Source organism: Microtus pennsylvanicus, chromosome 18 (assembly GCF_037038515.1).
Source record: "Microtus pennsylvanicus isolate mMicPen1 chromosome 18, mMicPen1.hap1, whole genome shotgun sequence".
Lineage (NCBI taxonomy): Eukaryota > Metazoa > Chordata > Mammalia > Rodentia > Cricetidae > Microtus > Microtus pennsylvanicus.
The window spans coordinates 29,679,684-29,693,910 of NC_134596.1; the positions used below are offsets into that span (position 1 = coordinate 29,679,684).

Below are 14,227 nucleotides of genomic sequence, written 5' to 3' on the forward strand. Positions count from 1 at the left end.
AAAGCCTGGAGATGGATTCAGCCTTGGGAGTTCTTCTACCCCTTCCTTCTGTTGTGCTTTTCTCCCTGTTATATGGCAGCCCTGTTTTAAGGGTCTTATATCTCCTTGGAGAAAGAACGGTAGAGGTAAATAGCTCACATAATGTACTGAGCTCTAAAAGGAGCGAGCAAGTTGGACAGACAGATGGCCCTCAGGCAACGTCTGTTCTCAGGTTTTGTGTAAATGCAAAGACAGTTTTCTGCACCCACTTAGTACTGGCCCACCCCACCACTTTGTACTAAAGCATCACAGTGTGAGGGTGACGGGGCAGGCCAACGGAGGTGAGGACCAGGGCTTCTCTCCTGTCTGGGGGCAGAGTGGTAAACACCTCTGAGGTGCAGTTAGTTCTTGCTGCTACACCAGAAGCTAAGGACCCGGGATGCTTCCCCAGCTGCCACACATGCGCTCACAAAGGGGCTGCATCCTTAGGAAACCTGACGTCACGTGTCACTTGCATCCTGGTTGTGACTTCTCTTGGCTTTTCTAGAGGCTCGGAAAAATTCTCTAAAAAGGAGATCTGGTTCACCTTGACTGGGGAGGGAAAAGGGTCACCAGCGGCCACCTTATAAATATTCATAAACCTCATTAAGAAGCTACAAAGGACCCACTGTGCTATGATCCCTTCCCTTCAGCTCTGCTGTGCATGCACTACTTTGCCCAGTGAACTCCTGCCAGGACTGCAAAGACAAGACCTAAGACAGTGGTTCTCAACCTTCTCAATGCTGTGGCCCCAACCATAAAATTATTTTCATTGCTACTTCATAAGTGCAATTTTTAACACTGTTATGAATCATAATGTAAATATCTGGTATTTGGGATGGTCTTAGGTCGTGACCCCTGTGAAAGGGTCGTTTGACGATCCCCCCCACCCCCCCACCCCCCCGCAAAGGGGTTGTGATTCACAGGTTAAGGATCATAGCAACAAGGGGAGTGCTTAGTGTCCCTGTGCTATGTGACCTGACTTCCTGGCCATGTCCCACAGTACCCACAGGCTGGGATCCACTGTGAGTCTTCCCCTTTTCTAGGTCCCATCCCCAATAGCTGCATGCTTTTGTCATAATCCAACTTCCTCTAAAGAACAGTGGCATTAGGTAAGTTCCCCGAATGCTCCACCGGGTGGCCAGTCAGTCACCTGGTAAACTGGGTCTTGCTGGGCGGCAGCTCCCTTCTGAAGGTTTTCTTCTCACTCCGAACCACTGTGAACCCATCTTCAGAAATGGTCAGCCAGGGATGGCAGCTGTCCTTGTTCAGCTGGAAGTAGCTTCCTGTGGAGGGAGGGAACATGGAGAAGTCTCAGCCCGTCATTTAAGGACTTCTCCAGCATGGCCTGGCAATATTACTGAATCACGTGGGCTTCTTCCAGAGGGACACACAGACGCTCACCCGGGCAGGCTGAGCGACCTGCAGACAGGGCTGGCCGGACTTGAACCCTCAGTGCCCGGCAGAAGTTTGCACATTTTATCTCCCTTAGTCCTCAGGGCTATACCGAGACAGGGGCGTTACTGTGTTCATTTTGTAGATGAGGAAACTGAGGCACAGGTGATCAAGAAATAGGCTGGTATATGATAGAGCTCAGACTGAACTTCTCGCCTCTCTGATTCCAGAGACCGGTTCTTAATTTGCAGGCTGTGAGTGTGTGTACCTGAGTAAGAATTTCTAACCTTGCCAAAGAGAGAGAGAAAAAAAAAACCTGAGGGAATTTGGGTTTTGTTGTATTTTTTTTAAAGACGGGGCCTCATACTGCAGTTCAGGCTCATCTGAAACCATTCTTTCACACAAACTGGCTTTGAACTTGTAGCAATCCTCCTGCCTCAACCTATTGTATGCTGGGTATGAGCCAAGGTTCAACCCTTTGCTGTTTAAAGAAGAAAGAAACTAAAGCTGGCTGTCCCTTTGCCCTGTGTGTCACTGCTGGTTTGTTTGGAGCAAGCATCTGTTATTTCAAAACACCCCGCTTGCTTTTCCCGTCTGTGTGGCAGGAATAGGAATGCGGGTTACTCAAGGACCTCCTGCCAATGGAAATGGGGACAAAGAGACACAGTGTGCTTCCGTGAAAGATCTCAGTCGAGGGAAATTTGTCCTGAAAACTGGCTAGGCTCGGTTTCTGCTGCTCACCTGAGGGCCACCCACTCAGCCCCTGCTTGAACTGGCTGTGAACTGAGTCCAGTTCAAGCCTTATGAGGCTGGTCTCAGCAATGCGGAGCTGTAGCACTGCCTGGGGAGGGTTGTAGATGTTTCTAATGAGGTCTCTGCTCACTCGGGACTTGGACATGGGACATGCCAGTTCTCTGGCACGATGAAGGTAGATGAAGGCAGATGAGAAGGGATGTCAGCACGCAGTACGGTCAGACAGAGAGGGAGGCAGGGAGAAGGCTGACTAGTGGAGACTCAGTTGGCTGCTAACTGCGGAGGTGCTTGGTCTGACAGCAGAAGCAGGCAGGCGGCCATGGCTACTTAGAGATCTCAAGAATGTTGTAAAAACCTTCTTCCAAACCAGGTGTGGTGGCTCACATCTGTAATGCTCAGCCCTAGAGAGGCTGAGGCAGGAGGATCACCTTGAGTTCTAGGTCGGCATGACTATATATTGCGTCTAGACCAGCCTGAGCTACAGAGTAAGACCCTATCTCAAAACACAAAACCAATCAACCAACCAACCAAACCACTTTTTAGTGAGATAAGAAGTGTATAGGCCACCCAGATCCAGGGGGTCAGCCTCTGGTACCCGAGGAGCATGGGGAAAAGCCTTGAGTTCTAGCACTCTCTCAGCCAACACAAGTTCTTTGGGGCTTAGGCCTTCATTTATAAACAGCAAGGGCTCTGATGACCCGGAAGTCCCATCGATGCCTGATCTGCCCACAGTGTGATAGTTTTTTTCTGGTGCACTCTTGGCAGTACTGAGTCTGTAACACAGTAGCTAATTTTGGGTCCCAAGAGTATGTGGCTGGGGCACAGACCTGTGGTGTGCACTGTTGCAGGCTCACTCCTGGCACTGGTGCCCCCGACATTGAGGGCTCGGACGTAGATCGTGTAGCTGTGCCCAGGCTGCAGCTGGATCAGGGACTCACAGGTTGGGATGCCTACAACAGACCTGTGTGCAGAAGCAGAGTGAGCGTCAGCATGAGCCCAGGCACACACCAGCCATCCCTCTCACATACACTGTGCTCCCCCTAACCCACAGCAGCACAGACAGGAGTGCCAGCTTGGCTCCAGAGCAGGCTCCCACAGTTCACTTAGCTTGCCAGTCTGTGTTTGGCTGTTGCCCTTCTAAGTTCCTCAGCCAGATTCCCTAAGGACCTAGCACTGTGCTCAAAGTGTCTACTGGAACGTTGTGGAGTATGTGCCCTGTATCTGTCGCTGGCTATTAGAGGCTGTGACCTCCTGAGGGCGGGACTGAGTACAGGAACAGCAGAACAGTCCTGGACCCATGGATGCCTGCCAGTGTATGTCTATGACCAGACAACTTTGTTAAAAACAGCTGCCACGGAGGCTATTCCAGTCCATTTCAGCTGGACCGTATGGGAGTACAAGCTCGTAATAGCCCCATCTGGATTTCTGCAGCTGTCAAACTCATTTCAGCTCAGTGGACAAGCAGAGTCTTCAGGATGGTGCTCATGTACAAATGTGACAGTTTACCCACCAAGGACAGGACGCCATGTCGGAGGCTGCAGCTCTGGGCCAGAGGGGCACCTCTACATGTTCATGGGCCAGAGGGGCACCTCTGCATGTTCGTGGGCCAGAGGGGCACCTCTGCATGTTCATTCAGTAGATATTAATAAAGCACTGTTCAGGTGCTATCTGTGTCCTGGGGGAAACTAAACACAATTCCCATACCTGGGGAACCTGCGGTGTGTATGGGAGGAGAGGCCTTTCTCGAGAGGCCGCATGGTATTCATGACAAAACTGTGGTGTGTGACAGTGTCGAAGGAGGGTGGTGGCTTTAAAGTTGAGCTCTGAAAAGTGACTAAAGCAGGTGAGAGGGGATAGAACAGTGTCCCGCACAGAAAACACGCGCACAGAGGACACATGCACAGGGGTCCCGTGGCAAAGGGGATAGGACAGTCTCCCGCACAGAGGACACGCGCTCAGGGGTCCCGCGGCAAAGGGGATAGGACAGTCTCCCTCACAGAAGACACGCGCTCAGGGGTCCTGCGGCAAAGGGGATAGGACAGTCTCCCGCACAGAGGACACACGGGCAGGGGTCCCGTGGCAAAGAGGATAGGACAGTCTCCCGCACAGAGGACACACGGGCAGGGGTCCCGCGGCAAAGGGGGTAGAACAGTCTCCACCACAGAGGACACACGGGCAGGGGTCCCGCGGCAAAGGGGATAGGACAGTCTCCCGCACAGAGGACACATGCACAGGGGTCCCGCGGCAAAGGGGGTAGGACAGTCTCCCGCACAGAGGACACACGGGCAGGGGTCCCGCGGCAAAGGGGGTAGGACAGTCTCCCGCACAGAGGACACACGCTCAGGGGTCCCGCGGCAAAGGGGGTAGGACAGTCTCCACCACAGAGGACACACGGGCAGGGGTCTTGAGGCAAAGAGAAAGTGAAGCAGGAGCTGGGGAGAGAAGGGTTGTTGATATGGGATGAGGGATGGAGGAAGAAAGAGGCACAGCCTGTGGAGAAGCTATAGCCTTCCCTTCAGAGATGGGACCTGTGAGTCAGGCTGTTCTGGGAGAGTGAGCACCACTGTAGATCACCCAGGCTGCTGACCTGTCCTCTGAGGGCTCCATCACCATGGGTTGGCTCAGGGTCCTGGGTTATTATAAAAAGTGCAGCAAACCTGAATCACCGTGGTGGTCAGAACCACTGCCCCCCCCCCCCCGACTTCTGACTCTCTTCAGAAGTAGAGAACAAAGGTCAGCTTTGATGTGGTTATAGGCACATAGATCCTGGCAGGAACAGATAAATAGATTCATGTTAGATTCCATAGCTGTCAATCATCCCCAGCTGGTGATGCTTAGTCTCCACAGATTGAGGGAAAATGCCAAAGATCTGTGTGGGGTAGCCTGGGGACTCCAGGCATTTGAGCTCGAGAGCAGTGCAAATAAAGCGCTTCTCGTTTTCTTAGTGAAGCAAGCACAACACGAGGTGACGTTTACAGTCTGCTTAAGCAAACACAAGCGCAGCTGGGGAATACACCTGAAGTTGTGTCTTATCGTCTTTGGTCATGTGCAAAGAGCCAAGAATATTCTTCCTTTGCCTTTGCCTTTCCCACAGATTTAATGTGGGCATGCTTCATGTCCTTGCTTTCAAGTGTTTGCTCATCACTGTTTATGCAATTCTTCATAGACAGTCCCCTCTGGGAAGTATTCTGCATTCTGCCCATCCACAGTCCACAGTAAGTTCACGCTTTCTTACATAGGCTCCCATACGAGGCCAGCATTAGAATTTACCTCCCTTTCTGAGTGATTATGGAGGAGGGGTGGATTGAGCAGGGGAATAAAGGAGGAGGAGGGAGGGAGTGGAGGAGAGAAGGGGGGAAGCTGAGGTTAGGCTGTTTAATAAATAAGTAAATAAACAAACAAACAAATAAATACTTTGCTTCCCCAAAAGCTGCCCTGAACCCTCCTCCATTCTCTTGATGCAGCTCGGTGCTGCCCTCCACAGCAGAGCTCCGCTAGACTCCATGACAGGGGCTGGGCTGCCCAGCTGGATGATCCCTTGATCTGCAAGCTTTCGAATGGCCTGACTATAAGCCAGAAGCAGCCAGACTCCCTCTGTGGTCCTTGCCATAGCTCTTGGGACCCACAGACACTGGTGGCCATCATGTCCTGTCCTCGTGGTCATGGGAAGGCCTCCCGTTCTCCAGACAGCCTTCTGTAACCTTTGTACTTGGTACTTGGAGTCTCTTTTGGCGTTCCTGTGCCCTTCTTCCTCACACCCTATTCAGTCACTTTAATCCCCGTCCTGTGGCACGTCCAGCCCACCCCTGTCCCCAAGGTCATGCCCTGAAGCCCTTCTGGCTCACTCCTGCCCTTCTCAGGCTTAGTCCTCCTATCCTGAACTCAGTTTAAACATCTATCAAAAAAGCAGGCCCCGCCTCTGCTAGCGCTCTCTCCATTGTATTTCTTTCTCGAACTGTGTGTTTTACACGTGGTTTATTGGTTTGCTTGTACTTGTTTTCCTCCCATGCCATTTAAATAATTAACATGAGACACAACTGCTCCTGGCAGCACCGATCTATTCCCAAGAGAATGTTGAACACCAAAGACACTCCACTTGGAGCTTGTTTTCTTCTTGGCAAAACTGGCCTTTGGGTAAAAAAAAACTGCCCATGCCTCAACCCCTCAACCACTGACGAAATGCATGGTGTCCAGACTGGACAAGCAGGATACAAAAAAAAAAAGAAAGAAAGAAAGAAAGAAAGAAAGAAAGAAAGGAAAGAAAGAAAGAAAGAAAGAAAGAAAGAAAGAAAGAAAGAAAGAAAGGAAAGATTGTCAAACCTTGCCAAGGCAGGGTAAGATAGTTTTAAATTTTTTCCTGCCTCTAGAAATGATCTGTCAGTTACTCTAGACCTTAGCCAAAGTTGGTTGCTTCAACATTGCAAATAAAACTTTGGGTGATTGCCCAGGTAGCCAGTTGTCTCCATCATATACTACATATTTTGGAAGCTGCTTGATTTCATTTCCTACCTACTCAAGAAATATTATCTCCCTTCTCAGGTTTTCAATGGGATTGAAGATTAGATAGTCATGGTTACTTTTCTCTTATGATTTTGTCAAGCCATTTCTAATACAAGATTTAGACTCCTTAGGATAGAATAATTATTAAAACAATATATGTTCCTTATTTACTATTGTTTATACTGGTTGTAATTCTAATTTTTATACTTGATATCTGTTCTTATTGTGTATAGTTTTATATTGGGTTTGGAACTCTCTTATTTAGACAAAATTGGGAGGTGATGGGGAACCTCCTTCAGCCAATGGCCTTTGAGAGGCTGAATCAGACAGGGCATGGCTTTGGGGTACCAGAAGGGCAGCAGGATCACCCTCTTGGTCTCTTCCTGATTCTACACCTGGATGTTGGACACCCCCTCCCCGTTTCCTTGCTGTGATCCGTGAGTTTCCCTTTTCAATAAAGAAAACCCTAGTACCCTATTCAGAGCTAGCCTGGGATTATTTGATTTGTGTTCCTCCCATCTGCTTCAGACCGTGAGCTCCATAGGGCAAGAAACGTGGTTTTTCTAGTTCTCTAAGGTCCTCAGTGCTTGATACTCGGTACGTGAATGAAAAACAATTTTTTTTTAAAGGCAGGATCTCAAACGCGTGCTTGGCTTGAATTTGCTGTATAGATGAGAATGATCTTGAACTCCTGATCCTCCTACCTCCACCTCCCAAGTGCTGGAATCATAGATAAGTAACACTGTGCCTAGATTGTTTTGTTTGCTTGTTTATTTTGGGTTTTTCTTTTTGAGATGGAGGTGGGGTGGAGGTGTATCTTTGTATCCCTGACTACTCTGGAACTCACTCTGTAGTAGACCAGCATGGCCTTGAATTTAGAGAACCGCCTGCTGCCTCTGCTTCTCTAGTGCAGGGATTAAAGGCACGCACCCAGTGATTGTTTTGTTTTTATTGTTGTACCATCTCTTGGCAATGCTGTCTGCCTTAACCTCCCAAGTTCTCAGTTTACAGGTATATGCCACTATGGTTGGCCTAAAGATAAGTTTTAATTAGACTGTGTGTGTGTGTGTGTGCGCATGTGCACATGTGTGCTTGAGTGTGCTTATGTGTGCAGTCTGTGCACATAGAGTTATGTGTAGGTTATGTACCCGTGTGTACACACATAGGGCCGAGGAGGACATGGAGTGTTCTTCTCTGTCACTTTCTGCCTTTTCCCTTTGAGACAGGGTCTCTCACTGATCCTGGAGCTAGGCTAGCAGCCAATAAGCCCCAGTGTTTCTCCTGTCTCCTCCCACTACAGCACTGGGGTTACAGGTAAGGAGCCACACCCAGCTCTTGACACAGGAGATGGGGATCCTAACTCAAAGACGCCCACTTGCACAGCAAGCACACTTACCCAGCAAGCACACTTACCCAGTGTGCCCTTGATTATCCACCCAGAGCCAGGTGGTGTAGTGGCCCGTGCTTTTGACCCCAGCACTTGGAGGCAGAGGCAAGCGGATCTCTGTGCGTTCAAGGCCAGCCTGGTCTACAAAGTGAGTTCCAGGACAACCAGGACTACACAGAGAAACCCTGTCTCAAAAAACAAAAATCAAAACAAAACAAACAAAAACTTTCCTCCCCACCCTTTGGGGGAAAAAAAAACCTAACACAGGGTTTTGCCTCTTGTATTCCTCATTCGTGATCAATAGCATTCTAGCTACTTCTCAGGCACCTTAAGTAACCCAATTAAGATTGCCGTGTGCCACAAATTGTGCCCTTGTCCCCACACTGCACGTGCTGTAGTACCCAGCCAAGGCCTCCAGACTCACTCAGTTACCCCCGAGGCTTCCGGCGTCTCTGCCTGGATCAGCTCCACTGTGTAGGAGTCCACAGGATTCAGGTTCCCAGACTCCCAGCAAATCAGCGCAGCCTCTTCACAGCTTCTGATCGCCTCACTTTTTATAGTGGGAGGAGAGGGGGCTAAGCGCAGGAGAAAGGAGACGGGACCAACCATTAGGCTCTGGCCCAGCCATCACCACAGCAAAGCAAGTACCTGGTCACCCTTTCAGACATTCCTGGGGCTGTGGTGGTTTGGGTAATAAATGTCCCACGTAGCCTAGGGCATTTGAATGAATGCTTGGTCCCCAGCTGGTAACCCTGTTGGGAGAGTTCTCAGGAGGTATAGCCTTGTTGGAGGAAGTGTGTCACTGTAGGTGGCTTTTTTAAAAAATATTTATTTATGTATTATGTATACAATATTCTGTCTGTATGTATGTCTGCAGGCGAGAAGAGGACAACAGACCTCATTACAGATGGTTGTGAGCCACCATGTGGTTGCTGGGAATTGAACTCAGGACCTTTGGAAGAGCAGGCAATGCTCTTAACCTCTGAGCCATCTCTCCAGCCCTGTAGGTGGCTTTGAGAATGTAAAGGCTCACACACGTTCACTCTGCTAGCACTTGTAGTTTAAGATATGAGCCCTCAGTCTGCTCCAGCTCCTGTACCTTTGCCATGTGTCTACCATGATTCTTCTTTCTTTCTTTCTTTCTTTCTTTCTTTCTTTCTTTCTTTCTTTCTTTCTTTCTCTTTCTTTCTTCTCTTTTCGAGACAGGTTTTCTCTGTGTAACAGTCCTAGCTTTCCTGGAACTAGCTCTTGTAGACCAGGCTGGCCTCAAACTCAGAGAGATCTGCTGGCCTCTGCCTCCCGAGTGCTGGGATTAAAGGCGTGTGCCACCACCGCCTGGCTCTGCTGTGATTCTTATCTCTCTGGAACTGTAACCCTAAATAAATCCTTCCCTCTTTAAATTGCCTGGGGCATGGTGTTTCAAAACAGCCATAGAAAAGTAAATTAATACAAGTCCCGAGTGTCAGTAAACTGTGGGTGATGGACCAACTATGGGGGGAAATGTCCCTACAACACTGGCATGTAGATCTAATGCATTAAATGACACACAGAGAAGAAAAGCAACCACACGCAGCTCTTTCTGTCCTTTCAAATGAAATGGAAAACCCAGTCACGGCTAGAAACCCGCAACTCCCGCGTCGCCTCGAATGAGAATGAGCCATTCAGTACCTGTCATATACACTGCGTGCTCACTGGAGGGGCTGGGGCCGGTCCTGTTCTGAGCGACCACCCAAAACTCATATTGGGTATTTGGCTCAAGGTTTGTCACTGAGCAGTATGTCTCTTTGACTGTCTTGGTAAACTCTGGAAGAAAAAGGAAAGGTCAGAATTCAAACCCTCCAAGGCCACATGGCTTTACTGTGTCCCCCTTGTAAAAGACAGGGCTGCAGATTCCATCCTCCCCTGGCACGACCCCGCCCCTGTGCTAAGAGGCTCTGCAATCCTAGCCAATCTTTGAAGTCAGGCTTATGTAGGTGACAGTTTAGCAGTGGTTTAGTGACGAACAAGATGCAAGGGGAGGCTTGGGACCCAGTGACAGACTTGCCCCCTTACTGCTGGGTTTGCTTTCACTACGTGTGGGTGAGTCTGAGGACAACCTCTGGAGAGAGAGTTCAAGGCCCTGGGGAGGAAGCCCCGCACCCTGACCCTTGACCAGCTGGCCCAGCTCAGGCCAGGGGAGAAGACTTTAATTACTTTTACCTGGTAAGAAGCAACTTGAGGAAGGAAGGATTCCTGCCTCAGGGCAGGGAAGGCAAGGCGGCTGCAGCCACTCGCTCACAAAGTGTCCTTACCCAAGAAGCAGAGCTGATCTCTGCTGACCACGCTTTCCCTGTGTGAATCCCTCTGAGACACCAGGTGGGTCAAGCCTGCTCTGTTAAACCTTTCTGGAAACACCTCCACAGACACGCCCACAGATGTGTTTCCATGGTGATTTTAAATCCTTCAAGCTGAGATAAACCATCATAAGTAAGGCCATCTTGGACCATCATAGCACACTCAAGGGGGTCTCAGACCTGAACTGCCTAAGACAATAACCAACCCATAAAATTTTAAGACAATAAATGTGTATTATTTTAAGTCACTAAATTCGGAGGCAGGAGAATTGCCACAGGGCAAAAATTAACTGGCACAAGGCATGATGGTGCACATTAGTAATCCTAGTACCAAGGAGGCAGGAGACTAGCTGTGAGTTCAAGGCCACTCTGGGTTACTTAGACCTTCTCTCAGAAATCTAACCAATTGAAAGGTATGAAAAAGTGTTAAAGAAAGCTGTTACTTGCTAAACTAATAATAATTTAAAAACGAACAAAACCAAATACCCTGCGTGCGTGGATAAATCTGCTCTCAGAAGCCAGAGTTATCAATGAAAATCAGTTTTAGGAATCGGCTGCTGTGTTGGCTACGATAAAGCAGTGTGACTAAAGTGGCTCCTGGCAGAGTGTATTGGGGCTTATGGTTTCAGGGGGATAAGCGTTGTTTGTGGTTGGAGGCTCAGAAGCAGGCAGGCATGACAGTGCTCAACAATACAGGCCCTTGCCACCACTGCTGGCTGCCCATCAGAACGCTCACAGAGCATAGAAAGATCAAGTTGGAACTAAGATTCTTCCTGCTGGATAGCCCTCACAGTGCCAGTGGGCACTCTGCAGGCTCCTGTAAGAAAAAGGCATCAGTGATCTTTCCCACACTGGACCATTCATGCCCTGACCGTGGGAAAAAGGCATCAGTGATCTTTCCCACACTGGACCATTCATGCCCTGACCGTGGGAAAAAGGCATCAGTGATCTTTCCCACACTGGACCATTCATGCCCTGACCGTGGGAAAAAGGCATCAGTGATCTTTCCCACACTGGACCGTTCATGCTACAACCCTGAGTTACTGGTGGCAAATCTACTCGCTGGTGCAATAGTGATCTGATAGTTATGAGGGTAACCAACCACGCTCTAATTGGTTATGAGTCTGCTCCACAGGAATGATTTGATGCCTGGCACTGTAAACCTGGTTAGAAGTCCATGACTAGGGAGATCATAGGCCCTAGTGGGGAACCGACTACTGTTTGATAAGTGGCCATGTTGCCAAACTGCACTCTATAAACATTTATGATCACATCCATAGATCTGTGTTGCTCTCAACCTTGGCCAGAAAAGTTTCTTTATGCAGTGGGTAGTGGTTTATACAGAGATTCAAAACTGGTCAAAGTGCCAAGAATAAATGACCCTGAGTGGTTAGCTGTGGAGGGTGGTCTATGATCCAAGGCTCAGGGAGGTTCAGAGAAGAGTGCTCAGAAAGAATGAAGGGAGCAGATGGGGAGGAGAGCTGTGAAATGCGGACATCTAGACATGATGTGACATCTAGACATGGTGTGGCGTCTAGACTTGATGTGGCGTCTAGACATGGTGTGGCGTCTAGACATGATGTGACGTCTAGACATGGTGTGGCGTCTAGACTTGATGTAGCGTCTAGACTTGATGTGGCGTCTAGACATGGTGTGGCATCTAGACTTGATGTGGCGTCTAGACTTGATGTGGCGTCTAGACTTGATGTGGCATCTAGACATCATGATGTGGCATCTAGACATGGTGTGGCCAGTGCGCATATCAACTGGCAGCAGCCGTGGCTCCCCCATGACATCAAGCCAGTCAAGTTTCCAGTGTGGGCGGGGGAGGGCCCTGGAGACCCCACCGAGCGGAGGAACTACTGGCAGTGGATGGCATGTGAGTGAGGGTGGGTCGCTCTTCTTTGCGGATGTGGCCACTGTAGGCTGCTCATGCCCCAGTGGAAGGCCGTGTGCCCATGTGCATCTGGGCAGCACTAGTTGGAACTGGAGTTATTAGGAACAAAAAGTTGGGAGAGAGATGGTGTGGGGGAACTAGGAAGAACTGGACGGTGGTAGTGGTAGACAGATATGATCAATATACATTGTATAAATGTATGAAACTTTCAAATAATAAAAAAAATAGTCTTTAAAAGTCTCCTTCCTGGCCCCTGGGCACAGATGCTACCCTGACCTCCCTTACACAGAACCTCCACCTGCACAGCCTGGAACAGTGTTCAGTGCTCTGGGCAGAGAGTCTGCCCACAGACCTGGTTGTCATCCTGGTTCCTCCACAACTCACTGTGACCCACAGACAGCTCATTTCTCTCTGAGCCCCCACCATCTGCATCTATTAAATAGAAATCTCCAGGTCCGGCAAGCTCACTCTAACCCAGCTCATACTGGACGGACCTATCAGTATGACCAGACCTTCATTACTTGTGGGGCTTGGGAGGTAGTTTTTCTGCACTCTGATCTCCCCTTCTTGTTATGGTTTAAAGAAGTGGCCCTCAACAGTTGTGTGTTGAGGTTGTCCCTAACCCAATAAATACCCCAGGAGGTGGCGAAAACTTCAGGAGGTGGATCTGATGGGAGGAGGTTAGATCATTGGGGACATGACTCTGAAAGGGATATTGGTACCCCCAGTCCCTCCGTTTCCCTTGGCCCCATGGATGCTACCAGGTGAGCAGCTTCTCTGCCACCTTCTATTGTGATATGCTGTGTCATTAAGGATGAAAACTATGGGCTACTAAAGTTTCTTCTTTAAAAGTAGATTTATCTTTGATAGTTGCTATGGTAACAGCAAGCTGACTGATGATTAATCTTAATTTCAACTTGATGAGATTTTGAATCACCAAGGAGACAGGCCTCTGGGTGTCTATGAGGGCATTTCCAAAGAGGTTTAGCTGAGGAGGGGTGACCCACCTTGAATGTGTGCCATCATTCTGAGGGTGGAGGTCCCGGACTGAATATAAAGGAGAAACCGAGTAGAACACCAGCATGCATCGCTGTTTCTTGACTGTGGATACAATGTAACCAGCTGCTCGTGCACCTGCTACTATGCTCTCCCTTGGTGCTGGACTGGACCCTCCAACTGTGAGCCAAAATAAACCCTCCCCTCCTAAAGCTGTTTCTCATTCACAGCAAAGACAAAAGTAACTGATGGCTAATACAAATACACTGTTCACAGGAGACAGGCTGATGGATTAGTGGGGGAAGGGTGGCCCCCGCCCTAGTACGACCCAAGCCATTTCCCTGGCAGTGAGGATAGTCCCAGAGCTGCCCAGAACAATGGGCCGTTCCTGGAAGCATTCTGGTCAGCAGCAACTCTTTCAGGGTCTAGACTCTACCTGCTTGGTCCTTGCCAGGTGAGCTGTCCCGCACTGGCCTGTAGGACAGCTGATAGCTCTCCACGGTGTCATCGGAGTATAAGCTCCAGCACACACGGACGGAGGACCCTGTGGCCGAGTTGGGGGCTTGAGGATTTATCACTGGAGCAGAGGGAGCTAAAAATCGAAAAGAGAGAAAGCAACATTGAGGAGCCATGCAGGTGTGGGATGGGAGTAGCCACCTTCTATTGTATTGTACGAGTTTGTGTGCATGGGTGTTTTGTCTGCATGCATGTCTGTGGGGGTGGCCCAGTCAGCAAAGTGCTTGCCAAACAAGCCTGAGGACCCAAGTTAGGAGCCCCAGTGTCCACGTAAAGAGCCAGGTGCAGTTATGTACACCTTGGAGATAGGATTTCTGCAGCAGACGGGCCAGACAGCCCACACAGCCTGGGAGCTCCAGGGTCAGCGAGAGACTCTGGTTCAAAATATGAAGTGCAGAGCAGTAAAGATGCCTGATGTCCATCTCTGGTCTC

The 14,227-nt window shown here is 49.4% G+C and overlaps 1 protein-coding gene and 1 long non-coding RNA gene across 2 annotated transcripts in view; one reads left to right on the forward strand and one right to left on the reverse strand.

The window, feature by feature from the left end:
- The window catches only part of LOC142837281 (uncharacterized), a 46,861-nt gene that overhangs the window by 15,540 nt on the left and 17,094 nt on the right, over nucleotides 1-14,227 (forward strand). The window lies entirely within an intron of this gene.
- The window catches only part of Fsd2 (fibronectin type III and SPRY domain containing 2), a 40,259-nt gene that overhangs the window by 8,085 nt on the left and 17,947 nt on the right, over nucleotides 1-14,227 (reverse strand). Inside the window, exons 7-11 of the mRNA XM_075952286.1 lie at nucleotides 13,716-13,871; nucleotides 9,722-9,856; nucleotides 8,478-8,628; nucleotides 2,994-3,127; nucleotides 1,172-1,304 (exon numbers count right to left, since the gene is read on the reverse strand). Of these exons, the coding sequence (XP_075808401.1) occupies nucleotides 1,172-1,304; nucleotides 2,994-3,127; nucleotides 8,478-8,628; nucleotides 9,722-9,856; nucleotides 13,716-13,871 (709 nt within the window). The remainder of the gene's footprint in view (nucleotides 1-1,171; nucleotides 1,305-2,993; nucleotides 3,128-8,477; nucleotides 8,629-9,721; nucleotides 9,857-13,715; nucleotides 13,872-14,227) is intronic.